General features: G+C 45.0%; 1 protein-coding gene across 6 annotated transcripts in view; it reads left to right on the forward strand.

Moving 5' to 3' along the window:
- The window catches only part of NT5C3A (5'-nucleotidase, cytosolic IIIA), a 548905-nt gene that overhangs the window by 328320 nt on the left and 193372 nt on the right, over positions 1-27213 (forward strand). For all 6 annotated transcript variants that reach the window (XM_085607495.1, XM_085607492.1, XM_085607497.1 and 3 more), the window contains one exon: positions 2207-2292. In XM_085607495.1, the coding sequence (XP_085463621.1) occupies positions 2207-2292 (86 nt within the window). The remainder of the gene's footprint in view (positions 1-2206; positions 2293-27213) is intronic.

Genomic DNA, 27213 nt, shown 5'->3' on the forward strand with positions numbered 1-27213 from the left:
TGTCATTATAAAGCCCCAGTGGCCCCCAAAATGCACCGTCCCAGCCGCCAGGAAGGGAGCTCCTCAGCCGCACCCAGGACACCATGAGTAGCGCCTCTCCTGGCTGTAGGCGCCCAGTATCTGCACGATACCTCCGGTGATAGCCCGAGGTCTTCAGGTCCCTGGTAGCAGCTACAGCAGAACATGGTGGGAGCAGCAAGAGGCCATGGTAACTGGGTGCGTTGTTTGGCGGAGGAGGGTCCGGGGCAGGCTTAGGACAGGGAGCACAGTAGGGGCCATGTAGCAGCCCTTGAACAGCCAGGGGCGCAGTGACGAGCTAAAGTCATTGTCCGAGGGAGAGTATAGTATCTGGTAACCATCCCTGCAAGGCCACGCTGATGCATGCCATGCGCGCTCAACCCCCAAGCTATCGCAGAGCGGTGTACACCTTAAATAAAGAAGCCTGGGAAACAGAGGAGAATGGGAAAAGATAAAAACGGTTTTAGAGGAGTAAAGAATGTCCGAGACGGGACGGCAGAGAGCACCCACAGCTGCCACTCACCCGATATCTCCAGCAGCACATCCCGGAGGCTGATCTGCGCGCTCACACTTAGACATGTTCCAGGGCAAGAAAAAGAAGACAAAACACGCTAGGAGCACACACCCCTGCGTCACAGAAACAAACATGGCGTCGGCCTGTCGAAATGGGTCGTACTAAAAGAGTACAAGGCGGTAACCAAAAAGACCAATTACCAACCACGCGCCAGCGTTTAACATAAACGCAGACGCGAGCCAATTAGAAAGAAGGGCGTGGCTTAAAGTCCCCTTCTCAAACCGTATCGATTGCAAAAAGCCCTCGCATGGCGAGAGCAGCGCATGCGCGCTACTAACGCCAGGCGAGACCTAAAAACAGACATGCTATAACATTTGCTAGGCCGAATTGAAAAATCCCACAATATTTCAATTGGATATAATACATTTCAGTATAATAATATTCACAAGGAAGAACACGTATCTGGCTGTTGAGCAGAGAAGAAAGTGCAAGTTCTGTTCCTTTGGGGCTGTTATTATATAGAGACTGATAGATATGATTGGCTGTCTGAAAAATGTACTCTTAACTCATGAGAGTTGTAGTCCTTGGACCTGATATAGAATACTAAAATAGCGAAAATATATCAAACTAATTAAAAAACAATATTATATACATTTATATTTAAAAATATATATTATATACACTTAAAAAAAATAAGATATTGAAACATAAAAACACGATACTCTTATCTTCCATATTCTGTCCCACAATATTCTTGACATCACAATATTTTTGACACGATATTTTGACGGAATACCGTGTCCAGACAGTTTGGCACTTCTATCAGGATATTGAAACTGTGCAGATAGGTCTTTATTCCCCTTGTTCACTAAGGCTCTACTGCTGTTGTAGTACACCGCTGGAATGGAAAAAGGTGAATGAAATTTTCATTTAGGCGCAGGTGGAATCAAAATTGTTAGGTTTCTGAGTAGAAGAGTATATGTAGAAGTGTGTAAAACATATTGTTGCTGGATGGTTGTTAAAATGTCTTTCCAAATGTTTGGTCTTTGTAATGAAAGAACTTTGGCCTCTTTATTTCAGAATTACTTTATAGACTGTTGTGCTCTTGAGTCAGTGGGCATTATGTTGAAGAATGGTGGATACATGCAATCTGAAACCGTTCTCTGTATACAAATATGAGTAGTATACTCCTGGTTTGCCTTCAGGTTAGGGGAGACATGTTTTCTAAAGCTGGCCACCAATCTACTGCTGAGTTGTCTCCTTTTTAATCAGCATATATTCTGTAGCCAGTTTATATAGAATCACACTCATCCAGACATGATCCTACAAAGCTATATAATGTTGGGTTCATCAATTCAAAGTACAGACTGCATGAATCGTAAAGTGATAATGGTAACATTTGTGGATAGAGTTGGGCAAAAGGTGCAGGTGGTTTGCAATTTAATTGGTACTGGACCTATGACAAAATGGTAGTAGCAGTGATGTGGATGTAGTTGAATCTATTGTCAGAATGATCCTACAGTTGCATTCATGGTAAGCTGTATGCACACTCTTATAGCTTATGAAAATATTTTTATAGATTGTGATAAACAACACAGTGACTGGTAAGAGCTGCAGTCACTAAGTGATTTTTTTCTGTTATGTGTTTCATTCTATCCTTTTCTTCCTTTCTAGTTATATAAACTCAGAGACACCTATTATGCCATTGAAATTGACCCCAGCCTTACCATTGCAGAGAAGTATCCTTACATAGTTGAATGGTAAGTGCTTTGATTCATATACCATATTGAAATTCTGTTTGTTGCATGAAGAGTACAAAGTTCCTTAACTGGCACATTAAAGCTTAAACCATTTAGGAAACACTTGTGTCGGAAAGTAGGATCTGCTTTCATGGTCACTCCCACTTTTTGCTGGTGTCATTTTGTTTTTCTGACTAGTCTTACTGGGATCCAACTAATCAGGACCCCAGTCACTGTGCTCTCTCCCTATATTTGGACTATGGTAAGAACTTTGGTACCTTCCTAATCGGCTACTGGTGTACCCTTCTAAGTCCCTAGTATGTGGTACTAAGGTACCCGGGGCATAGGTACACCAGGAGTCGCCCATGTGGTGCAGCAGGTATCACGCCACCCATGGCAGACCACTCAAACTGTGACTACAGGCCTGCTATTGTAGCCTGTGTGAGCTGGTGCTAGCACCACTCACAACAGATGTGTTTCCTTATATCTGAGGTTACTGCACTGAAAACCTATGTCACCCCTAAGGTAGACCTTTCAATCCTGCAGGCAGGATGCTTTGTTATAAGTGTGATGGTGCCCTGCATGAGTAGGACACCCCCTACAAACCTAGAAGTCGATTCTCCCGGCTTTGTAAGTGCGGTCAGCCATTTTATACATATAGTGGATATCAGGTCAATTACGAGATGTCTAACTATATATTGGCTGCACCGAATCTGGTCATGTTTGGTATCAAACATGTTGGAATCCTACCCCAACACCAATCCCAGTGTTGGATGTAGAATCCCATGTACTGGGCGTCTCCCCTAGGGAGCCCCCCTGAATTCCCGGTACCAGCCTTTCAGGTTATAACAGCAAGCTAGTGCTGCTGCGACCACAGACACGATTTTACCCTGAACAGGGGAAGGTATAACAAGTTTGAAACCAGTATCCCTCGTCGGAACCGCTGCAGCAGTACCCCTGTGCACCGCGTCAACTTACAGTTTCCAAGGCTTGTTGACTCTCTTCTCCAGAGATCATCGGGCTCCAAGAAGCTCTAGCTTCCAGCATCTCCTGTTACCAATATCTTCGTCCTCACCGCATCCTCTGCACCGTGGGCCTACATTCTTGGTGAGCTGCTCGAGGTCCTCTTGCGCCTCATTTGCCTTCGGCCTGTGTGTCTCTTGAGGGTCTTCTTTGGCTCCAGTGGGCTCCCCTGCTTGCTTGGGGCCTGCTCTGACTCTCCTGTGTTTGGTGAGTCCCTTGGACCTTGACGGACACAGCACCTTCTTCGTTTTCCTCTTGTGTTGCTGCTGCCAAGGCTTGTTGGTGCTCCCGCTGGACACCGACTTCCTGGCTCTCGACTTACGATGTGGGACAGCTCATGAACGGCTCCTGGTCTTCCACAGCGTCGCCTGGCCCTCACAGCTGCATCGACACGGTCACCGTCAACTCTCCTGCATCTTCGTTCATCAGTGGTCATTGGTCTTCCGTGCCTGCTGGCCACTCTTGATTGGCATAGACTCTGTCCCCTCTGCTTGCAGGTATTCCTCTTCAAGAATCCAGCCTTGGATTCCACCGGACTCTTTCACCTTCTTTACCAGCGGCATCTTCACTGAAGTCCTCCATTGTGGTCTACTGCGGTTTCCGACGTCACTTCACACCTATGCACTTGGCTTTCCTGGTGTAGGTATCCTGGTTCCTATGATATCCACGGGTGGGGTGGATCTCCACCCTTCCATCTTCCCACTGGGTTTCTTCAGGGTCCTCTGGGAAGGGTCCTTCTTCTTGAAAACTGCAACTGCGACTTCCCCATTAACTTGTATTAAGCACGCAGTCGTGTTTCCACTCTGCACACGGCCTCCGTGGGGTTCCTGGGTACTTAACTTGGGTGGTTCCTTGGGTCCCCAGCTCTTCTAAATCTTCTTTGTCCAGTCTCAACTTTGGTCGTGGTTCGCATTCCACTTTATTAGTATATGGTTTGGTCTCCCCACTAGAGACCACTATGTATTTGTGCTACTTAACTGTTCTACTGTTGAGGTATTGTGTGTATTGTGAAAATATCTCCAGGTAGGAGATATACCAATGTAATAGTGAGTGTTTATAATAAATACATATTTTTATAACTACACTGTGTGGTTCTTTTTCTGTTAACCTACACTATATGATCAGTACTAGTTAAACAAGCTGCTTTACACTCCTTCTGAACTAAGCCTGAAGGCTGCTCTCCACAGCTACCACTTAGAGAGCTTTCTATGGTTGTATAAGACCGCTAAAATCACCATAAGGTTTGTTTGGAATAGAGCTGGGTGCTTCACTTAAATAAGTGTGCACCATATACTAAGCCAGCCTCCTACAACTGCAATTATCTAAATGATCCATGTGTTTCATGCATAATAAGTCCATAACTCATCCTTTAATTTAAGAAGCTTTGTGTTAAGTAGAATATATCAATCTGTTCTTCATTATCACCTGCAATATTCGAAGAAAGATTAATATCTTTCTGTTTTGTAAAAACTAATTGTTTAAAAATGTAAACCTTTCTGCAGTTTTTGAGTCCTTATAAATGTGCTTCCCTTAAAAGCATCAATATGTGAGTTGGGGGTCAGTTTGTTGTAGATAAGTTGTGCAGTATGCTGACACCTGTCCAATGCTACTTTGAATGAAATGACATGTCCCTGCTTAGTTACTGGGGTTCCTTTCACAGACACACGTAAGACCTACTTTAGATGTGCATTAATTGAAACTTGTTTGTATAGTGCATGCTCGGAAGTTAAAATAATAGCACATTGTTGTATTGGTTCAAGGGTATGAAGAACACTATTTCCTTTCTACCTAAATAGGTGACCTACTTGGCCACCAACTGTAAAATATAAATCCCAGACAATAATAAAAAATGGTGTACACCCACATGCAAGTGATTGTTTTTTATCCTGTGCGAGGATTGTGCCACCTGGCTTCTCTAGGAGCTTTTCAACATCTAGAGTGAGCCATAGGAGGAATCTAGAAGGTATGCCTGCTATTTGGTCCATATTTAATTCAGTTTGACCTATGTAGAGGCGCATTGGTGGAGAGTGGTATACCATTGACAGCACAATCTCAGGCTACAAAGAACTTCCTTGTCACTCTGCAGATTCTCATTTTCTGAAGCTAGTACTCGTGGGCTCTTGCAGCAACTGATATGTGCATAACCTCACATTGGTTGGGAAAGTTAAAATAAACAGCTTTCCATGAATGTTTGAAACTACAGAAGCCTAAAAATACAAGAATACCAACCAAGAAAGACACAGCCCTATGAAACTCTGAATGTGTCATTGGTAGGCAATGCTCAAATTTCGCTATATCACAGTATATTTGGAGTCATTGAAACTCTTATTGTGGGTTGATGCAGATAAGCATGGAACTGTAGTCTCCAGTCAACAGCGATGGTATTTCCGCCTACGGATAGGACCAGGAGAGGGGGAATCATTGAGGGGGGTAGGGATGATAAGCCTAGGGTGTCTGAAACTATCCATGAATGAAATTATTGTGCATATGACAGTGAAAGTTGTATATTTTGTTGGTTTATCTTCTTATCTAATCATTAATAAAAAAGATATTTAAAAACAAAATCATAAATCACATTACTGTAATGCCTCATTTACCACCTCCATCGGTTTTGTTGATGCCATATTGAGCTCCCAAGACTGTGCTGGTTGTTTTACTGAGAAGAATTTTCAGAAGAACTTCAAAGAAACCACATAGAAAAATCTCTTATAGGTATCTCTCTCTAATCTAAAAGGCTTACTTAGATTTAGAGTAAATCTGCTCTGATGTAGCAGACAGGAGAAGAAAATGTACTACTCAATAGACTATGGCACCTCTTAAACTTTATCAAATAGAGGACCTCTTCCAACAGCAAAGGCAAGTTATTGTTAGAAAATCAGCTGTAGAAGACTAAGCAGCATGTGCCTGTTATGATCATATGCTACGTCACCCCTAGCACAGAACACCGCACTACTCAGTATCGGCGTATGATAGTTTCTTGTATTGCGCTGTCAATGGGCTTCAAAATCCATATCAAATGTGGTATTTTATGTGGATTATTTGGGCGTTGAGGGCCATTCTCCTGGGTTTTGTGCTAAGTGATCTCTGATAGAGATTTCTAGCAGCAGATTCCTTGCCTTAGAATATTCCCCAGGCATCAGTCGGGATCCGGGACTTTTTGAGCAGTAAGTCTGTGTGCCAAGAGGTTTTTTCTTTCAACTCTGCGTTGGTGTAATTCACGCCAGAAGTGATGTGCATGGTGCATATATAGGCACCGCACTAGTGTGCCGACGTCAGTTCTTTTCTTTCCGGGCCAGTCCGCGCTGATCTGTTAAGAGGTATCTCTCAGTCAATTTTTGACTGTCTTTTTCTCGGCTTTTTGGGGGCAAGTTTTTGAGAATTTCATCTGGTGTGATAGGGATGTCCTGTAAGAAATCTGAATTTAAAGCCATGTGATGCCTGTCACAGGCAAATCTATGTGACAGAACCAAACTTGGTTTGTCTGTGGAACATGGAGAGAGACCACGACTCTCTAAGAACTGCAAGGACTGCCGCACGGTATTCTACCTTTACTTCGCTGCCACTACTACAATTTACCGGTTTCTACGCATTTTTTACTTTGCAGGTACGATTACTTTGCATGCTTTTATTACGCATGCTACAAGTTCGCAAATACCATTACTTCGCAAATAGGTTACTGCAATGCATGTAAGTTTTTCAAAAAATTACTTAAGTATTGTTAGAGTATTAAAATGCGCAAAAAATAAAATTAAACGTTTAATATAAAAGTTTTCCCAAGGTTTTAAAATAGTTTCTATGGATATAAATACCATAACTTCACAGGCTATCCACATCGTTGTTTTCATTTGGAGGTGCTTCCGATTCCAAATAATGCTGTGCGACTCTAATGCAGGAAGCAGGAAAAGTGGCAGGTGAACCACGAGGAGAGAGAGGTAAGTGGGGCTGTGTAGTTTTTAGGGTCGTGCAGGGGGTAGTCTAATAGGTTGTAGGGTTGTGTTTGTGTAGTGTACAGTTGTGTATTTGGGTTTAGGGTAGTGTGGGGGTCGTGAAGGGTTGGGAGTAGGGATAGGACTAGGACTAGGGGTCGGGTGAGGGAAGTGCAGGGGGTAGTGTTTTAGGGTAGTGTTGTGGTGTATGTGTAGTGTAGGGTAGTGTTTTAGGGTTTAGGGAAGTGTAGGGGGGGCGTGGAGGGTAGTGTTTGCGTGTAGGGAGCGGACTGGGTGAAGGGGGAGGGTCTTGCAGGGGGTAATGATTTAGGGTTTAGGGTAGTGCTATGGTGTTTGTGTAGGGTAGTGTTTTAGGGACGTGTCGGGGGTTGTGCAGGGTAGTGATTGAGTGTAGGGACAGGAAAAGGTCGTGCAGGGAGTAGTGATTTAGGGTTTAAGGTAGTGGTGTTATGGTTGTGTAGTGAGGGTAGTTTTTTAGGGTTTAGGGTAGTGTCGGGGAGATCGTGCTGGGTAGTGTTAGAGTGTAGGGCACTGACTGGGGGAAGGGGGATGGTTGTGTAGGGAGTAGTGGTTTAGGGTAGTGTAATGGTGTTTGAGTAGTGTATGGTAGAGTAGTGTTTGAGGGTTAGTGCATTCTTGTGATTAAAATGAAAAATGAATGTGTATAAATAGTGGCAGGTGCTACAATTAAGATTGAAAAGAAATTGTCGACATATCATAAAGCATTTTACAATTGATTGAATACTGATTTATACGTTTAATGTTCAATTTATGAACACACAATTAATTTATTATTTATAAAAAATAATACAGTTTTTTTACGGACATATAATATATTTAAAGGGTAAATGAAATAAATATGGAGTGATTACAAAACGTGTGTATTTTTTTTTTAAAAGGGTGTTTACTTTAATACACGAATAATAATATATTACCGATTTTTAAAAGTACTCCTCTACCTAAAACCTCTATTATGAACTAAAAACGCTTTGTAGTTGTCTGCGTACTAATGTTAAGCGAAGTAAAAGTATATTTATTTCATTTCAATGAACTTGCGAAGTAAAAGCATGCTCACTGAAAACATGCATAGTAATGATAATTGCGAAGTAAAAACATTGCACTAAAAAACATGCGCACTAATGGTATGCGAAGTAGCGTCATATATTCCTGCTGCACCATGCACCTGAAGGTGCTGATGGAGTGATCCCTCATGCTCCTTGCTGCCCGACATTGGCTGACCCCGTGACGTTCACAATCTCGGTTGTGAGGAAGGTCCCGGGACCGCTTGCGGAGCCACATCCAGCATTTGGTGTCTTGATTGAAGTCATCGGGTAAGTCCCACAGAAAGAAGTCATCGAAGAGGTCTTGGACTGCGCTACGCCTGTCCTAATCCATGGACGAGGCACAGGAGCGTTGGCACTGCAAGCCTCGCTCCTCAGCAGAGCCTGTGCCAAGGTCTGCTCTGTATCTCCCTGACTTTCCTGGAGTCAGAGCGACCCCCTGCCCAACTAAAAATTTCTTTGGGCCCCATGAGTTCGAGAGGGGCGCCCACTGGATACCGCCGGTGGGTTCGACATCTGCGCCAGTTGGGCCCTATTAATCTGGTGATGGATCTGGGGTGGTGCCACCCGTGAGAGCACAACCATCTTCTGCACCCGCTCCAGGACTAATGCTCCCAGCGCTACTAATGCCCCAAGGTGGCACCATCCCCATCTTCATTCCTGACTCCGACACCGAGCTGGGCGGGAGTTGTCCAGCGCTGACGGGACCATCCCCTCTGAGTTGAAGCCAGTACCTTTTCCATTAGCTGTGGGGCGCGACACCATCTCAGGGGTGGCGCGCACTCCACTCTAGCATTTCATTGTTTCCCACTTTCCTAATGGATGGGGCACAACGTGCCCATACTTTTGAGATTGTTAAAAAAAGTGAAAGCAATTTGGTTTCGGTTTCACAGTAAAGGAGACTCCCTGCCTCCCACTGCAGCTGAAGCATGTCAGCTGTCGGATTGAACAGTCCCGGGACGGTTAGTTCTTCACAAAAAGGAGGCAAAGTTTCTTTAAATTACATTAGTATGGGTATGTCAATTATTTAGAATTTGTAGAATGCACATTTAATTGCCTGTGTTATAAACTTTTTTGATGCTCAAATGCGTTGTAATTGTCGCGTGCCACCTTGGAATTTCTGAAGAATTGACATACCTCTTTCTATCCAATCAGTTAATTTGCACCCTTATGTTGAAATTGTGATGAAAATGAACATTTGTGAAAGAAACTGTTAACGGAAAATACAACACTGGAGATTCACTACTCTGATCAAATTAACGCATTGAGCACATCAGCTGGCTTTGCCTAAAGTTTCAATTATGCAATGATTTCATGAAGATAGTGTGGACATTTACTGAGTTGGCAACATTTAGGCACCTTGTACATGGACAAATTTATCATTAGTTTGCATTTTAAAGCAATTTTGTTTCTGTGTTAATGATTATGTTTTTTAAACTAAACATTTGGTGAGGAGAAATGTTTGCATGTTTCACTGTTTTATTTTTTATGGGTTGGAGAAGGGGCATGTAATGAGATATCATATTTTGTTTAGTTTCATGGTATTTTTGTCACGTGGGATGATTCAAATACTCTGGAGACGCTCATGGTCATTTAATCGTACATTAGCACTTCTGTGTTTGGCAAGATGGGGCGCGAATACGGTTCAAGGTATAATGCACATTCAAGTTGCAATTGAGAAACATGTTGTTGTAATGATGTTCCCGTTGAACATAGAGATGTATTAGCACGTTTTTGGTTTTAATGTCGGGTGATGGTTCACTGACACCGAGCATGTCGAGTAGCATCAAGATGAGGTCAAAGGTTTTAGTTTATGTGCATCATAATATGATCTTTGTCTACGCTTCGTTTTTTTTCTTCATTTTCACCTTTTTCAGTTCATTTTCATTTAGTATGTTCAATTCACTTTTTTTCTCATCTACTTTGTGATGGATGCATGTTACCAAAGGATAGATTATACCCCTAAAGGTGTGTATTAAATAACAATCCATAGGTGTTTGGGCAGGGCATTTGGATGGATATGTCTTTTATTTAATTGTAATTACCCCTGAATATGGTGGTCGAGTATGTAGTGTACCAGATTCCAAACATTTCTATCAGGTGGTGCGGGGGGCGGGGGGGGAGGCAACATCTAAAAAAGTTTGAAGACCTCTGCTGGAGAGGAAGGCGTATGGGAGGGGTCTGATGACCCTTAAGGACACCAGCATTCCCTAGATGACCCAAGGGGTATGAGGAACTGGCGGATGCAAGTGGGTTAAACATCTCACTGGACACCAGCTTTTGGTCTCCCCCCTACTGTGGCAACAGAGAATGGTGTCTCGTTTGCAATGGTGGTGCAGAGGGTGGCTGAGGTCTTGAACCTTTAGTTGCTCTCTGTGTCAGTCAAGGCGAATGTCTTGACAAAGGTGTTTCAACTGGGAGCTGCCCCCTCCGAACCCTTACTCCCATTTAATGAAGCCCTTAACAATGCCCTCTTCTGGGCTTGGTCTAAGCCCTGCACAGGTGCTCCTGTGCACAGGACAATTGCCTGCTGCCATCACCCTGCTTCTGGGGACCCCAGTTTTCGCACCCCAACCTGGAGAGCTTGCTGGTTCAACCCTGGCTCATTCCCTTATACTCTACCAGATAGGGAATCCAAGATGCTGGATTCCTTTGGTAAGAGGATGTTCTTTTCCGCCAACCTCGCAAGTGCTGCCTATTGTCTCTGATGATGCCCAAGCCATACTGTTGCAGGCAATTGCAGACACGCAGCGAAGTTCACCATCAGATATGGCTGGATACTACTGGCTCGCTGGGTAGAGCGGTTTTATTCTCTGTGTCCCTTGGGCGCCATGCCTGGCAGAGAACCACTGATTTTTCGAGGGATATCCAAGCTTCGCTAATGGACATGCCCTTCGAAGGCTCTCACCTTTTTGGTGTGAAGACGGACTCAGCACACGAGCGCTTAAGAATACCAGAGCTACAGCCAAGTCCCTGACCCTATCCATCAACCCTCGCCCCCCCTTCTGCCTTCCGCCCCTTTTGTGGCTACAGAAGGGGCTCACAACCATGTTCATTCCCACCTAGCCACTGTGGCCAACAGGCTTCCCAGCCATTTCATGACTGAGGATGCAGTTCCTACAGACCAAGTGGGGCCACTAGCCAGAGGTTGGCCCAGTGCACCCCCCATCCCTCGGCAGCCTCCAAACCCCTTTAGTGTGCCCTGATATCAACATGGGCATCCAGTGGTGGGTAGGGTATGTCATCACCTGCAGTACCAGAAGTTGATAACATCCGAAAAATGGGCTTTGCAGATAGTCCAAAGGGACTACTCCATCCCTTTTCTGGTCACCCGTCGACCTATGCCTCCACTTACGCTGGCTGACTGAGGACCATCTCTCCTTGCTCTATGAGGAAGTGTTGGCTATCTTGGGCAAGGGGGCATTAAGGAGGTGCTGGCATCAGAAGTATGTTGTGTTTACTATTCCTGCTTCTTTGCCCAAGAAGGATGAAGGCCTTCATCCTATCCTACACCTTCTCAACTTCATGAAAAAGGAGAAATTCAAAATGCTTACATTAGCTGAAGCCCTGTCTGCCCTGGACCCTGGAGACTGAATGGTAGCATTGGACTTGCAGGACCCATACTTTCACATTCCCGTCCTGCCTGCCCAAAGGCGGTACCTGTGGTTCACGGTGGCCAAGAGCAGTTCCAGTTTGCTGTGATCCTTTTTGGCCTCACCAGGACCTCGCATGTGTTCGTGAAAGTGATGGGGGTGGTTGCAGCACATCTGATGAGGTCAGTGGTTCCAGTCTTCCTCTTCCTCAACGACTGACTGTCATAAGTGGGCTCGCCCCAGGCAGTTGTCTCCAGACTACATCGGACCGCTTGCGTTCAGACACTTCCTTTCATCGGGGTCATTCTGGACACTGTGCAGAACGGTGAGTCCAGGATATATGGACTATGATACAGATGTTTCAACCTCTTTTCTGGATTTCGGTAAGACTGCTGGGTCTCATGGCCTCCAGCATCCTGCTAGTTACACATACCCATTGGCATGTGCGGGCTCTGTAGTGGGACCTGAAGTCCAGTAGGCACAGCATCAGGGAAATCTCTTCGACATGGTCTGGATCTCGGAGGGAACTGCAAAAGACCTTCAGTGGTGGGTTTAACCTTGATAGGGTCAACAGCTGACCCCTCTTCCGCCTCAGCCACAGTTTACAGTAATTGCAAAAATAACAGTTGATTGGTCCAGGGAAGACATGGCTTGGCAGTTCGGGCTGGACTGTTCCCATGAGGCACAGGGTCAAACTGATTTGCATATGGCCATGTCTGAACTGGGGTGGCAGAGTGGGCTAAAGAATGGTGATGGATTAAACCCAGATCAGTTGACTGGGGGTGAGTGCTTGCAATGTTCAACACTCCGTCCATCATTTCCTTTGGTTTTTGCTTTGTTCGCCATAAGTTGGCAGGGTATGCTCAGACGTGAGTCCCTTGCTCACTTTGTCACTGGATTCAAGCAAGCCTGGCTGAAGACGGCTGAAATGCCAGAAACCGGTCCTAGGAAGCTTGTTTCCGGCCCAGGGAAGACATGGCTTGGCAGTTCGGGCTGGACTGTTCCCATGAGGCACAGGGTCAGACTGATTTGCATATGGCCATGTCTGAACTGGGGTGGCAGAGTGGGCTAAAGAATGGTGATGGATTAAACCCAGATCAGTTGACTGGGGGTGAGTGCTTGCAATGTTCAACACTCCGTCCATCATTTCCTTTGGCTTTTGCTTTGTTCGCCATAAGTTGGCAGGGTATGCTCAGACGTGAGTCCCTTGCTCACTTTGTCACTGGATTCAAGCAAGCCTGGCTGAAGACGGCTGAAATGCCAGAAACCCGTCCTAGGAAGCTTGTTTCCGGTCCAGGGAAGACATGGCTTGGCAGTTCGGGCTGAACTGTTCCCATGAGGCACAGGGTCAGACTGATTTGCATATGGCCATGTCTGAACTGGGGTGGCAGAGTGGGCTAAAGAATGGTGATGGATTAAACCCAGATCAGTTGACTGGGGGTGAGTGCTTGCAATGTTCAACACTCCGTCCATCATTTCCTTTGGTTTTTGCACAGTTTACAGTAATGGCACATGCATCACTCCTGGGCTGGGGCAGCCATCTGGGAGAGGTGGAGATCAAAGGACTCTGGTCTCTGGCAGAGTCAGGGCTCCACATCAACTTGTTGGAGCGTTGGGTGAGCCGATTGGCATTAAGGGCCTTTCTTCCTTCAATCTGGGGAAGACTGGTGCAGGTGTTCATGGACAAAACCACCACCATGTGAACCTTTGCCTCTGGACATGACTGAACGTCAGCGCATTTCCCTGGTGGTTTAGCACCTGGTGGGCTCTCTGAACACCAGGGTGCAGGAACTCAGCCGTCGATCCCTTGCGGATCACAAATGTCATCTCCATCCAGTGGTGGAAGGTCTCTTTCAAGAGTGGGGAAAACCTTGGTTAGAAATGTTCACCACTACCGAGAAGGCGCAATGTCAGTACTTCTGTGCTCTGGAGTTTCCAAAGCAGATCTTGCTCAGAAAAGCTTTTTTGTATAGAATGTTTTTGGGATGCAAGGATCCATAAAACACGGTACAACAAGTAACTGGATAATATCAAATAAATAGACCTCAGTATGTTCATCAATCTCATAAAACCTCATCCCACAATAAGAGTAGAAAAAAGTAGAAAAGAAATGGAAAGAAAAATAGAAAACATAAAAGGGGAGATTTCAAGGGAGAATGAGAAGCATCTAGAATAAAAAATAATGTTGGAAGGTTCACTATTAGGCATCATAGTTTTGAGACTTGACAATTCGCATGCGGGTGATCCAGGCAGCGTACAGATATTTTTTCACCCCAACAACAATTACCTCTCTCGTGTTCGATTGTAAAGTGCGTAGTGCGTGAGCATAGTGACGAAAGCCCAAAAGATTGCATAGTGGCCTCAGCCATTGTTTTCATGGTCTGTCGAAGGCCGGACAGAAAAAGACAAAATGATGCAGAGTTTCTTCCGCTGACTTGCATTCGGGACACACATTAGAATTACAATACTGCGCCCCACAGTATATTCAGAAGCTGTTTAGCGGCCAGACCCCGTACCGCCATCATAGAAAATGTTGCAAGGGAATGGAACCTGGAAGAAAATAAAAAGATTCATAGGCGGGGGAAAGCTTGAGGTCTAAAAAGCAATCGGTGACACTACTTGTTTTGACACCTTTCAGATCCCTCAACCACAAAAACTCTTTCAGTCGTTCTTTGACCAGGGAGCGAAATACTTCTTTTGCCGTTACAGGAGTTTCCCAAAGCAAGGGCAACCCTCTCTTGTACAATATGGCTTTTATATAATTGAACCAAGCAATACCCTCACAACCTGGAGATTTAAGAAGAGCCCTGATCACAATTCTATAGGATTCTAGTTCATCTATAGACCATAGTCTAGGCCAAAAGAAGATAGGGCGACACATAGTAAGCTGATTTATAGGAACAATCCCCAAATCCAGCAGTTGGGTGAGGTGAGGAGAGCTCTGTGGAAGGTTGAGAATGCTCCTCACAAAACTTTTTTCGGTTTTACCAAGTTCCTCGCTTTTGACGTGTCCCCATAGTTCTACACCATAAATGCTTTGATGTTCTAGATCAGAGGTCTCCATTCTTTTCTGTCATAAGAGCTGCTTATGTTCATTGAAAATCATCCCGAGCTACTAGTATTAGAGGTGTTATAATAGTGACCACATCAGACAAGATCACGTTAGTGGGCACTATATGCAAGATTACTAGATGGGATCACCTCAGTGCAACAGGCGTAGTTGCCAGCACTAACTTCTCCCCAATACTGCATAAGGTCACTAAGCGGCGCAAGCCGCTTGCGGAACCTTGGGCGGATATAGTTGAAGATTGGGAAGCCCGTCACATGCTGCTACCGCCACCGGATTTAGACTTGGCTGACCCAGTAGCCTAAATTTAAGCTCGGGTATGAGAATATAGTAATGGACTTGGGACGCTTCGTGAGGACTTGGATACCTGAGATATAAAATAAGACGTCTAAGATAGACTGGTACGGTGAGACACAGTAGGATTGCCCTATCTCGCTTGGGCTCCACCCCTGGATACATGTATACCTTAACACACGGCACTTAACTCACTCACCTTCTAATGAAGAAACCCCCTGGTAGATGGTTGTTTACATTTAGTGTTTTTGTTTACAAATGTGTTATAGGATTATGTTTGACTATAGTTATAACTCCCATGTACTTTCATATTATCGATACCTGAGATGTGCTTGTAATTATAATAGTTGTGTTACAGAATGGAAGATAGGTCTACGGTAGACGGTCGGACTCCCAATTGAGCCTCTTTTGTCAATCAGCAGAAATACCTGGTTCATATCACTGTATGAAAGTGTAATATGTGTTGATTATCCTTTTTTTTTCTTTTCTTTCCTTTTCATTTCTTTTTTTTGTCTCTTTAACTCCTATTGTTTGGTTATGTACGTTCAGTACAAGTGCTGAACTCGGTTAATAGTGGATATTACAGGTCTCGAATGACAGACCATACTCATTTATCCTGACATAGAGATAATAGAATTTGTAATTGTCTGGGTGTTTCTTCTGGTTTGTAAAAGAGATGAGTACCAGAGTACTAATTAATGAAAAGAGGGGTTACCTACGTAGATGTGTAACAAAAACAATTGTATAATGTGAATTTGGAATTTAATATAAACTGTCAATAATAATGATATTTAAAAAAAAAAAAACTCCCCAACACTGCATGATTGTTAAAAATAAATATTTTTTTTTAATTTTTGACAATATAAACTTACAGTCAAAGAAATCATGAATGCACGATACAGATTGATGCTTGGGTAATCTCAGTTGACATAGGGTAAAAAGCAGATCAATAGGTCCTCTCAAAGAGAGCATGAGGTCGGAGTTCAATATAATACATGCATATATACTAAGGGTCAGGGCCATCTGTATTCCTTTCATCCAAGACGGGCCTGGTCCCACAATCGTCAAGTCTCTTTCCCTGATCCTCCCTGTGGGAAGGGCAGTCCCTCTTCTTCATCACCCAATTCCAAGACATAATATTATATCCACGGTGCCCATATCTTTCGAAATTTACGAGGACACACTGCATGATTTTTTTAATCAAATATCAGATGTGAATATATTTTGAAAATTCACCCATTTTTCTCCCAAAATCAGCATAGGATTTCTGAAAATATAAATATATTCATCTCAAATCCACACTTTTCAATGTTGAGTTTACGTATATTAATTCAACAGCTACTTACAGGTAACTGGGTGAGCTACTCGTTGAAGAAGCCTGTTCTAGATCTCCACTGCTGGTTCTAGAGAGTACGCATTGTCACGTTTGTGCAGTTTCGCTACGGCACCAGCTTCTTGTTGGAGTTGTATTGAACATCGCTTGATATGTGAAGACCAGCTCAATTTGTGATTCAGGCAGACCACCCAAATCCACAAACTTCTGAACTTTTTCTAATGCAACGCCCTGCACCAAAATACTTGCTCCAACCGATTTGTAAGGATTAAAAAACATAAATTTCGTTTTTATTACCATTTAGTTCAAAACCACGGCCACTACAGAAAATTAAAAAGCGATCAAGTAGTGCCTGCAGACCACGCAGGGTTTTAGAGATTAAAAGCGTATGGTCTGCAAAAAGTAGCATTGCAATTTTATGAGGGCCAAGTTTGGGTGCATTGTTGCCAGGAAAAACAAGTGCGTGCACTAAATCATTAATGTAAAGAGTAAACAATGTTGGGGCCAGCACACGGTCCTGCTGAACACCGGTTTCAATCTTGAAAGGGTCTGTCAGCTCACCGCAGTTGCCATACTTAACTCTGGCAGTATTGAGTGCATGCAACCTGATAAGGACAAACAGAAGACTGCAGTGAACACCCATCTTTTCCAGAACTTCCCACAGCTTGGCCCTGGGAATAGAATCTAAAGCTGTCTAGAGGTCTACAAAGACCACATAAAGATGGCCATTGTCTAGCAAGACTGTTTTCCAATATAGGGCACAGAAACTGAGTATTTGATCCTCCGTACTGACCCTAATTCTGAAACCTGAGAAAACAGAGCTATCCTCTGCCCAATCAACCAGTTGATCCAGTATAAAACAGAATAATTTCTGTGATGTGTCGCTAAGGCTGATGAGCATATAGTTCCCAGTGCCTTCTTTGGGCCCTTTTTTGTGAATCGGAACAATCTCTGCAGTCAACCAAACAGCAGCTGGAAATATGTGGCCCAGATCAAAGGTTTTGAAATAAAGAGATCTCCAGTAAGAGAATCGGGGCTGGGTGCTTTATGTGCTGGGAGTAGCACAAGCACCGTCATTACATATTTGGGATTGAAGGATATAGAGAGACCTTCATCTAAGGGAAGACTTAGGACATTCCTTAATTGAGCATTCTCAGGGTTGGTCTTAGCTACATAAAGGTTTTGGAAATGTCCACTCATGTAAATTATAATCGACACTGGTAGTGGCATTCCGCCTGCCCTGGGCCACAATTCCCCAAAAAAGTTTTAACATCCCTTGCTCTAACTGCTGCTACTGAGTCCTCCCACATCTCTTGTTCCCAGTCAGTTTTTGCCTGATGAAGTGCCTCTTTATTCTCCGTCCTTGTGTTAACAATGTTTTGCCTGCTTCCAGTTATTTAAGCTTAGTTTAAGGCTGCCTCTTGAGTTCCTGGAACTGAAATTTAACCAGAAACAGCGGGTTTGGACCCGTTGGGTCTTGTGGACGTCTTTACTAATTAAGGCTTTGGATAGAATTCTGATCTGTAGGTGACGGCCTCACTGTCTTCATTGAATCCAGGATATCAGCTACCCGATCATATATCTCAATCAATCAGGGATTTATAGAGCGCACTAATCACCCGTGAGAGTCTCAAGGCGCAGGTGGGTGTGGGTTAGAGTGCAGCTCCGTGGTCATCCGAAGAGGCAGGTCTTGAGATCTTTTTTGAAGAGGTGCAGTGTCGGGCTTCGTCTGATGAGGAGGGGGAGTTTGTTCCAGGTCTTGGCCGCGATGGAGAAGGATCTGCCACCCGTTCTGGCCCTGTGGATACGGGGGACCGTGGCTAGAGCTAGGTCAGCGAAGCAGAGGTTTCTCTTCGGTGTGTGGAAGGAGATTCTTTCATTGAGGTATTGAGGTCCGGTTTTATGGAGGGCCTTGTAGGCGTGTGAGTAGTTTAAAGATTATTCTTTTTTCGATGGGGAGCCAGTGGAGGTCGCGGAGGTAGGTGCTGCGTGACGTGGTCATGTCGAGTAGGATGCCGAGGTTTCGGTCGTAGACCGTAGGGGTGGGAGGGTTTCCGAGGGCGGGGGGCCACCGGGTGTCGTACCATGCAGAGGGGGTGGAGCCGACGATGAGGACTTCAGTTGTCTACGATTTTAGCTTTAGGCAGCTGCTGCTCATCCAGGATGCGACGTCCTTCATCCCTTCTTGAAAACTGTGCCTGGTGATGTCGGGTTCTTTGGTCATGGAAAGCATGAGCTGGGTGTCTTCGGCATATGAGACTGTTCAGTCCATGAATTCTGACGATGGTTGCGAGCGGGGCCATGTAGACGTTGTAGAGCATGGGGCGGAGGGAGGATCCTTGGGGTACTCCGCATCTGATCTCTGTGGGTTCGAAGAGCAAGGGCAGGAGTCTTATTCTTTGTGTTCTGCCTGAGAAAAAAGATCGAATCCAGTCTAAGGCATTTCCCCGGATGCCGTCATCGTGGAATCTGGTGGCTAGTGTGCAGTGGGAGACGTTGTCGTTGGCTGCTGAGAGGTCTAGGGGAATGAGGGCTGCAGTGTGGCCTTGATCGAGGAGGGTGCGTATGTCGTCGGTGGCGGGTATGAGGGCGGCCTCTGTGCTGTAGTTGATGCGGAATCCGGATTGAGAGGAGTCGAGGATGTTGGTGGTTTCTATGAAGTGAGTTAGCTGGGTGTTGGCTTTCTCAATAATTTTGGCGGCAAAGGGGAGAAGAGAGATGGGCCTGTAGTTCTAGAGGTCTGTTGGGTCTGCGGAGGGCTTCTTGAGGAGGGGTTTGACTTCGGCGCTTTTCCAGTCATCCGGGAACGTGGCTGTTTTGAGGGCGCAGTTGATTGTTCGTCGTAGTTCGGGTGCGATGGTGGCCCTGTAGAAGATGTGCAGTGGGCAGGTGTCAGTGGGTGCTCGAAGTGGATGCTTTTCATAGTCTTTGCGGTGTCTTCTGTGGTGACAGGGGTCCAGGTGAGGAGGGTAGGCTGGGTGGCGTCGCTGGTGGGGGGTGTTGGGTCGGTGCCGTGGTCTTGGTCGTCGAAGTTGGCGTAGAGCGTCCTGATCTTGTGGTGGAAGAAGGAGCAGAGTTTGTTGCAGAGGTCTTGGGAGGTAGGGACGTCGGTAGTTTCGTTCTTGGGTCTGTTAAATTCTTGTATGATAGCAAAGAGCTCCTTGGAGTTATTGGAGTTGGAGAGGATTCTGTCTTGAATGAAGTTTCTCCTAGTTGATTTGATGAGTTGGTGGTATGCCTTGGTAGCGGCTTTGTAGGCGGAGCGTGCTTCTGGGGTTTTGCTGTTCCGCCATGTTTTCTCCAGTTGTCGGCAAGAGCGCTTGGATTCTCGGAGGTCTGTGGTGAACCAGGTGGCTTTCGCATTGTCTCGCCTGGCGGAGTTCTGGAGGGGGGCGAGAGTGTTAATGCAATTGGCGATCCATTGGTGAAGGTCGTTTGCTGCTGTGCTGTTGTGGTAGGGGGGAGGAGTGCAGCTGAGGGTGGAGGTGAGGTGTTATTCTGTGATTTTTCTCCAGTTTCTGCTTGGGAGGCGTGGCGTGAGCTCGTGTGCAGTGGGTTTCAACAAGGAGAAATAGACGCAGTGGTGGTCCGTCCAGAGCGTTTCCGGGGAGTGACTGAAGTGAATGTATATCTGGGCCAAATTTTTTTGGGTCCTTATAAACAGCCTCCCATTTTAGGGCCCGCTTGTTATTCGAGATTGACAGGGCAACCCCAGAGTTCGGGGAAGCACGTTGATGAGTAGATTTATCTTCCTTAGGGATAAGATGACGGGGATTGTTCTCGCTGTTGTGGCGCTAAACAACTATCATATTTATAAGAGATGGCCATAACTGGAGGGACAGGAATATGTAATGGATGCAGCTCTTTTGTGATGTACATTTAAGTGTGGGCACCACTAAGGTCTGACAGGACCTACCGTAACAAGCCCTGAGACTAAAGTGAAGAGTTAAGCTCATCAATTGGTCAGCAATGGGAGAGCATCTTGTAGCAAGGCCGAGATCAAATGGAGGGACACCCCAAGCTGCATATTCTTTTTCGGTTAATTTAGAAGGTTCAGGTCAGAAGGGTTCGAAAGTAACATTGAAGTCTCCGGCGATGATTACCCTGTCATATTGTGGGAGGTAATGTAAGGCTTTTTTGCTTTTTCTTGAATACCCAGAGTATTAAATATTCTGTTTACCCCGCTTGGCCAGTTGTAGACATTAAAAGCATACCAAGAAGACTCGCCCCTAACAATAAAGCTCCATAATGTTTAAACCACACTATCAAGCCTCCAGCAGGCTGCCCCCTGAAGAAGTGGAAAAACAACAGTTGAAAAAACAACAGTTGATGGACAGAATGCAGAACAATGTCATACATTCAACCCAGTACAGAGATCTGGGACTAAATCCATCGTTTTTTTGCTCACCATGCCGTTCCAGTTTGAACCCAGCCATATGCAAATCAGTCTTGACCCTGTGCCTCATGGGTACAGTCCAGCCCTAACTGCCAAGCCAGGTCCTCCCTGGACTGGAAACAAGCATCCTAGGACCGGTTTCGGGGTTTCACGCCTCTTCAGCCAGGATAGCTTGATTCCAGTGGCATGGAGAGCACTGAAGAAGTGGGGCAGAAGTAGGTGGTAAACCTGTACCTGTACACTGACTGCACACATGATGTCTCTTGAAACATGCATAAATCAAATGTGTCAATAAAGATCCCCCAGTCCGGGTCCACCAGCTTGGATTTAAGTCCAGCTAAGTTGCTTGAGGGGATGTTCCAAATCCTATGCTGAGACCATGAATTGGGAGACGATGGAGTGGCCGTGGTGTAGTGGTAAAATTGAGGGGACCGAAGTTGTCCCCCTGGGGGAAGATCCATGTGATGAAGCTGCAACCTCTACAAGTCGATTTTCCTGGTGAGTGACCACAGGTGACAGGGTTCCAGACAAAACAGGCTTCTGGGCAAAATGGGGCAAGGTATAGGGCACTGACGGTTGGAGGTCTTAGAGCATGCCGAGCTAGGCAGAGAGCTGGAGGGTGTGACAACCAATGGAGATTTTTGGCCACTGCAAGAATGGGTTCACCAGAGAATAAATAGACCTCAATATGTTCATCAATCTCATAAAACCTCATCCCACAATAAGAGTAGGAAAAAGTTGAAAAGAAATGGAAAGAAAAATAGAAAACATAAGAGGGGAGATTTCAAGGGAGAAAGAGCAGCATCTAGAATAAAAAATAATGTTGGAAGGTTCACTATTAGGCATCATAGTTTTGAGACTTGACAATTCGCATGTGGATGATCCAGGCAGCGTACAGATATTTTGTCACCCCAACAACAATTACCTCTCTCGTGTCCGATCGTAAAGTGCGTAGTGTGTGAGCATAGTGACGAAAGCCCAAAAGATTGCATAGTGGCCTCAGCCATTGTTTTCATGGTCTGTCGTAGGCCGGACAGAAAAAGGCAAAATGATGCAGAGTTTCTTCCGCTGACTTGCATGCGGGACACACATTAGAATTACAATACTGCGCCCCCCAGTTTATTCAGAAGCTGTTTAGCGGCCAGACCCCGTACCTCCATCATAGAAAATGTTGCAAGGGAATGGAACCTGGAAGAAAATAAAAAAAAGATTCATAAGCTGGGAAAAGCTTGAGGTCTAAAAAGCAATCAGTAACACTACTTGTTTTGACACCTTTCAGATCCCTCAACCACAAAAACTCTTTCAGTCATTCTTTGACTAGGGAGCAAAATAATTGTAGCCGTCAGTACTGAGCATCAAGAGATGAAACAATTAAAGGGAGATTTTTCTCATAAGCCTAGGCAATTCTGAAGCTGGAGTGGCCATACCTAATGTCTGATCCCGTCTCGACTCTTGTGGGGAGCATAGGAAAGAAGGGCCTATAGAAGTACCCCAAAGGAAGTGCTTGAAAACGGCTTGCAAGGGTGCCAGCAAGTTCAACCGTCTAAAGATTCCACAGTCAAAGGGGACTTAACATTCACCAACACACAATGCCCCCCCCCCCCCCCGATAAGCTTTAGGATGGATCCCCAGCCATGATGAATGTCTGACTGAGAGGATCTCTTGGGTCAAATCGCAGTGCCACCTTGCATTGATTTGTAGCCAATGTGCTGAGTTTTTCCTCAATCACTCAGAACTTTCGCTAGTGTTAGGAAGTAGTTCAGCGACATCACAAAGGACAATTAAATATGGTGTGCACTCAGGAGGGAGTTGTATGTAGACTAAGGGGGGGCTACCATGGCGGGTAGATGGAGAACGTTTCTCACATTTTTCTGGATGCTGGGCCAAATTACTGGCTCTATCTCCACCCCCCTATCCCGAGTCCCTGTTTTTTTCTGGATACCAGTGGTCTCCGATGGGGGTGGTAATTGAGTTTGGACATAAGAATTTGAATAACCTATTACTGACTGGGAGTGAGTCTGATGAGGATGGAGGTAGGTCTAAGTCATGGAAACTTCAAATCCATCCTTTCAGGTGTTTGGGTTGGCCCCAGAATGCCAGACATTTCAATGGTATTAATAAGAGGTCTGATCTGTCATAGTGGATGGGAGTTTGTTTGACACTACCTCATGTTGAGATTATCCAGTAGTGTATTCTTTCTTTTGTGTGTGAATTACTTAGCACACTAGTTTCAGGTTGTTATTGGTTATGAATGATTCAAGTTGTTAGATTGGAGGATCAAACCTCTTTCTCTAGTGGAGACTGAAGTCTGCAATAAGATGTGGGTTGAAGTGTAGCAGGTGCTTTCTGCAATGAAGACGATCCTTTGTCCCACAAATAGAGAGTTTTCTCCTGCTGGATTAAACTTGGTTTTTCCCTTGTTCAACCACTGAACTTTAGGAAGTGATCATCCTCTTACGTGAAACTCCCATTTCCTCCTATTGGAGCGGATACCTAAACTGCTAGTTTAATTATGTTGTCTAAGTTTGTTTGCATAAGCGTTTTAGAAGTTAAACGTCATCTTGCCACTTTGCTGCTTTTGCACACGACACTACAGGTAGCTGTTATTATAAGTAATACTGCTTGCTTGCTTTTTCTTCACAATGTATGCTATTGAATTCAGGTTGATCGGCCCACGCTCTAGACACAACAAGCACACAGCTGCAAATATCTGAAACTCGGGTGCCTTTAATATTGCATTGCATGCATGCTCCTGACACACTTCGAGAAAACCTTTCCAGACACAGCGAGCAGTGCTGATCCTGTGATGTGATTCACCTAAGCTGATCTTTGAGGTATGGGGTTACCCATTCAAACCTAGAGACCTTCTATTATTATAAAACTAGCTTAGTAGCCAGGGGAGGGTGGTACACAAGGTATTATAGAACCTGTTTCCACTATCATTGTAATATGATTTCTCCCTTTGTTTTCTATGGAATTGTAACAATGCTGATGGTTTTATTTATTTTATTTTTTTAATAATTCTTTTTATTGAACATTCAAGAAAAACAAAAAAGAAAAAGGTCATGTTGCACAATCGGTCAATCGTTCCCAAGCCATGTAGCACAGCGTCCCCAGCAGGCAGTAGAATTATACAGTGATTTTTCGTACATTTTTTTTTTAAAAACATACTTTATTGATTTTTCCTTCAAGTTTCATATGTCCCACCATCACATTACATATTGGTAGTGTCTTCAGTCATTTCTTTATAACAATTGTACACATGTACGACATATTCTTACTATAAGTTAACTTGCGCATAATCAGTCTACATAGTAATCATAACAGGATACAATTCTTTTGGGATATCCATCCCAATTGATGGTGTTACGGTAACACGAAAAATACAAAAAAAACAGTCCCCAACTCCCTCCTCCCACCCCACCCCAGTCTCACTCGTACGGCTAAATCTGTCGCCTTTGGCATCTTCCGGTCTATATTCATGCCAGATCTACATGCGTATACAATACATCTCCCTGTCTTCTGCACAGTCTGTTGCGTAGCCTGTTTGGGTTCTTAATCTACATCTGACAATTTCAGGGCTTCCAGCATCCCATCCCACTCCATTGCAATTACCGTTTTTCGCAGGCCCCTTATTTCTTCTCTGTGCAGTGCCGCGCTCTCGGCAGTGCCCCACCTCAGTAATTCCATGTACCAGGTTAGTACATCTGGGGGCTTCCGCGATTTCCATCTCATAGTTCTATTACGTATAGCTAAGATGAGCACTAGGTTTATAAAGCGGTATTGCACTTTATGTTTGGACACTTGCTTACGGAGTCCTAAAATGCATTCTTCCATTGTGTTCTGCAGTTCCCGGTTTGCCGCTTCCCCTGTTCTATGCCTTACAGTGTCCCAGCATCCCCACACCTTTGGGCAGGTCCATAACATGTGGAGTAGGTGCGCTCCCTCCAGTGAGCATCTCGGGCAATAGTGCTGAGTTTGGGGAAACATTCTATCTAATTTATGGGGGGTGAGATAGGCTCGATGCAATACCATTGTCTGTATATATTTGAATTGTGTGTTCCTCGATGTCATTCTTGGGTGTTCCAGTATCCTTTCCCATTCTTTATCCGTTATGTCCCTTCCTATGTCACCTTCCCATGCAGCCCTCCGTGTGTCTAAAGCAGGTCTTGTATGCAAACCAATGCCTGTATAGAGCCATCTGATAAGGTGTCTGCCTCTTCCCATATAATAGACCAACTTGACCAGGTCATTGGTGTAGGGTTCTTGCCTTTGCAGTGCCCAGTGCGTTTTTATGTATCTCATCAGTGCAGCGAGTAATATGTACAAGTGTGTCGGGACTCCAGTTTCACTGACAAAGGAATCATGGTCTAGTAATACTCCATCCCCAAATAGATCCGACACTGTAGTAACCCCTGCTTCCAACCAGGGCTTTAGCTTGCGTTTCGTGATTTTGCCTCCCGGTGATGGGATCCCCAATAGGGGAATGTTGCCCGCATATGCCGGTATTGTGCGTGTGTATTGTAGTGCTGCCTTCCAACATCGGAGCGCCGTGGCCAATATTGGGAGGGGGGATCTCTCGGGGGGCCTGCTACCAGGTACTAACAGCATATGTAGTGCACCATTATCTATGTCCGTCTCTGTGTACCCTATTTCCTGTAGGTTGCGTCCCGCCATCCAGTATGACAGCCATTGTAATTGGCTTGCATAGTAATAGGCTTGCAGGTCTGGGACACCCAAACCTCCCATTCGTGTGCCTATTTGCAGCTTTTTCAAGCTTATCCGTCTTCAACCATTCCCCCAAATAAGTTCAGTAATCATTGTGTTTAGTAGTTTGAACGTGGCCTGCGGTACAATTACTGGTATGTTAGTGAAATAGTATAAGAGCCTTGGCAGCACCACCATTTTTGCAAGGGCCACCCTCCCCATAACAGATAATGGCAATGCCGTCCAGAATACTATACTGGATCACAGAGCCCGTATTGCTTTGTGCAGATTACCATCTATCATATCTTCATGTGTCCTATAAATTTGTATGCCTAGATACTTAAAATTAGTCGGGGCAACCACTAGCTGTGCGTCCCCAAAGTCTATTCTGTCTGTGTCTACATGTTCTGTGAAAAAGAATGCATGCGACTTCCCCACATTGATAGCCAAGCCAGACATAATTTCAAAGCGACGGAACGTGTCATATATTGAGGCTAGTGGTATATTGAGGTCTCGCAGATATAAAATGATGTTGTCTGCATACGCCGAAAACAAGTGTAATGCATTTCCCAACTGTATGCCCCATTCTGCAAATTCTTTCCTCAGTTATATGGCTAATGGTTCCAGTGCAAGTATGAAAATAAGAGCCGATAGAGGGCAGCCCTGTCTCGTCCCTTTATGTATGGAGTATTCCTCTGAGATGTGGCTACCAGTGCGGGCCCGTGCCGTAGGGGCCTTATACAGCAGACGTAACCAAGCAATGTATCCCTCTGGGATCCCAAATCTTGCCAGTGCCTGAAACATATAGTCCCAATTAATGGAATCGAAGGCTTGTCTTAAATCGAAGGAAAGACAGCCCGCATGTGGATACCGGCTCGGGGCCTCCGTCATTAGGTGGTACAATTTTCTAATATTTAACGATGTGCTTTGGGATGGCAAGAACCCGGTTTGGTCAATGTGAATTAATCTGGACAGGGATGGTAATAGCCTATTCGCCAGCACCTTGCTCAGTATTTTATATTCTGTGCTTAGTAGAGACAACGGTCGGTAGTTGGCCATATCTGTGGGGTCTCGTCCAGCCTTCGGAAGGGACATTACCAACGCTTGCGCCATTGTATTTGGTAAAGATCCCGTCTCCCATGCTGTTTTATATAACACCTCTAATTGAGGTACTAGGTATTCTGCGTATGTACTATAGAATTCTATAGGGAGCCCGTCTATGCCAGGGGTTTTGTTATGTGGAAGTCCCTTCAGGGCCACTCTAATCTCGGATTGGGTAATGGGCCCTGTTAGCTCTTTCTGAGCTGCGTCGGTGAGCTTTTGGTACGTCAGTTGAGAGAGGAAGGCTTCTGTTTGAGATTCTGTGGCACCGTCTGTTGCACTGTATAATACAGTGTAGTAGTGTCTAAAGACCGTGTTGATATCTGCCTGTGTATGAACTGTTGTCCCATCTACAGTTGCAATTTCATGTATAACCACCGTGGGGGGGGTCATCTCGGATTAATTTAGCAAGTAGGGCCC

The sequence above is a fragment of the Triturus cristatus genome, chromosome 5_2 (assembly GCF_964204655.1).
Source record: "Triturus cristatus chromosome 5_2, aTriCri1.1, whole genome shotgun sequence".
In the NCBI taxonomy this organism is placed as follows: Eukaryota; Metazoa; Chordata; class Amphibia; order Caudata; family Salamandridae; genus Triturus; species Triturus cristatus.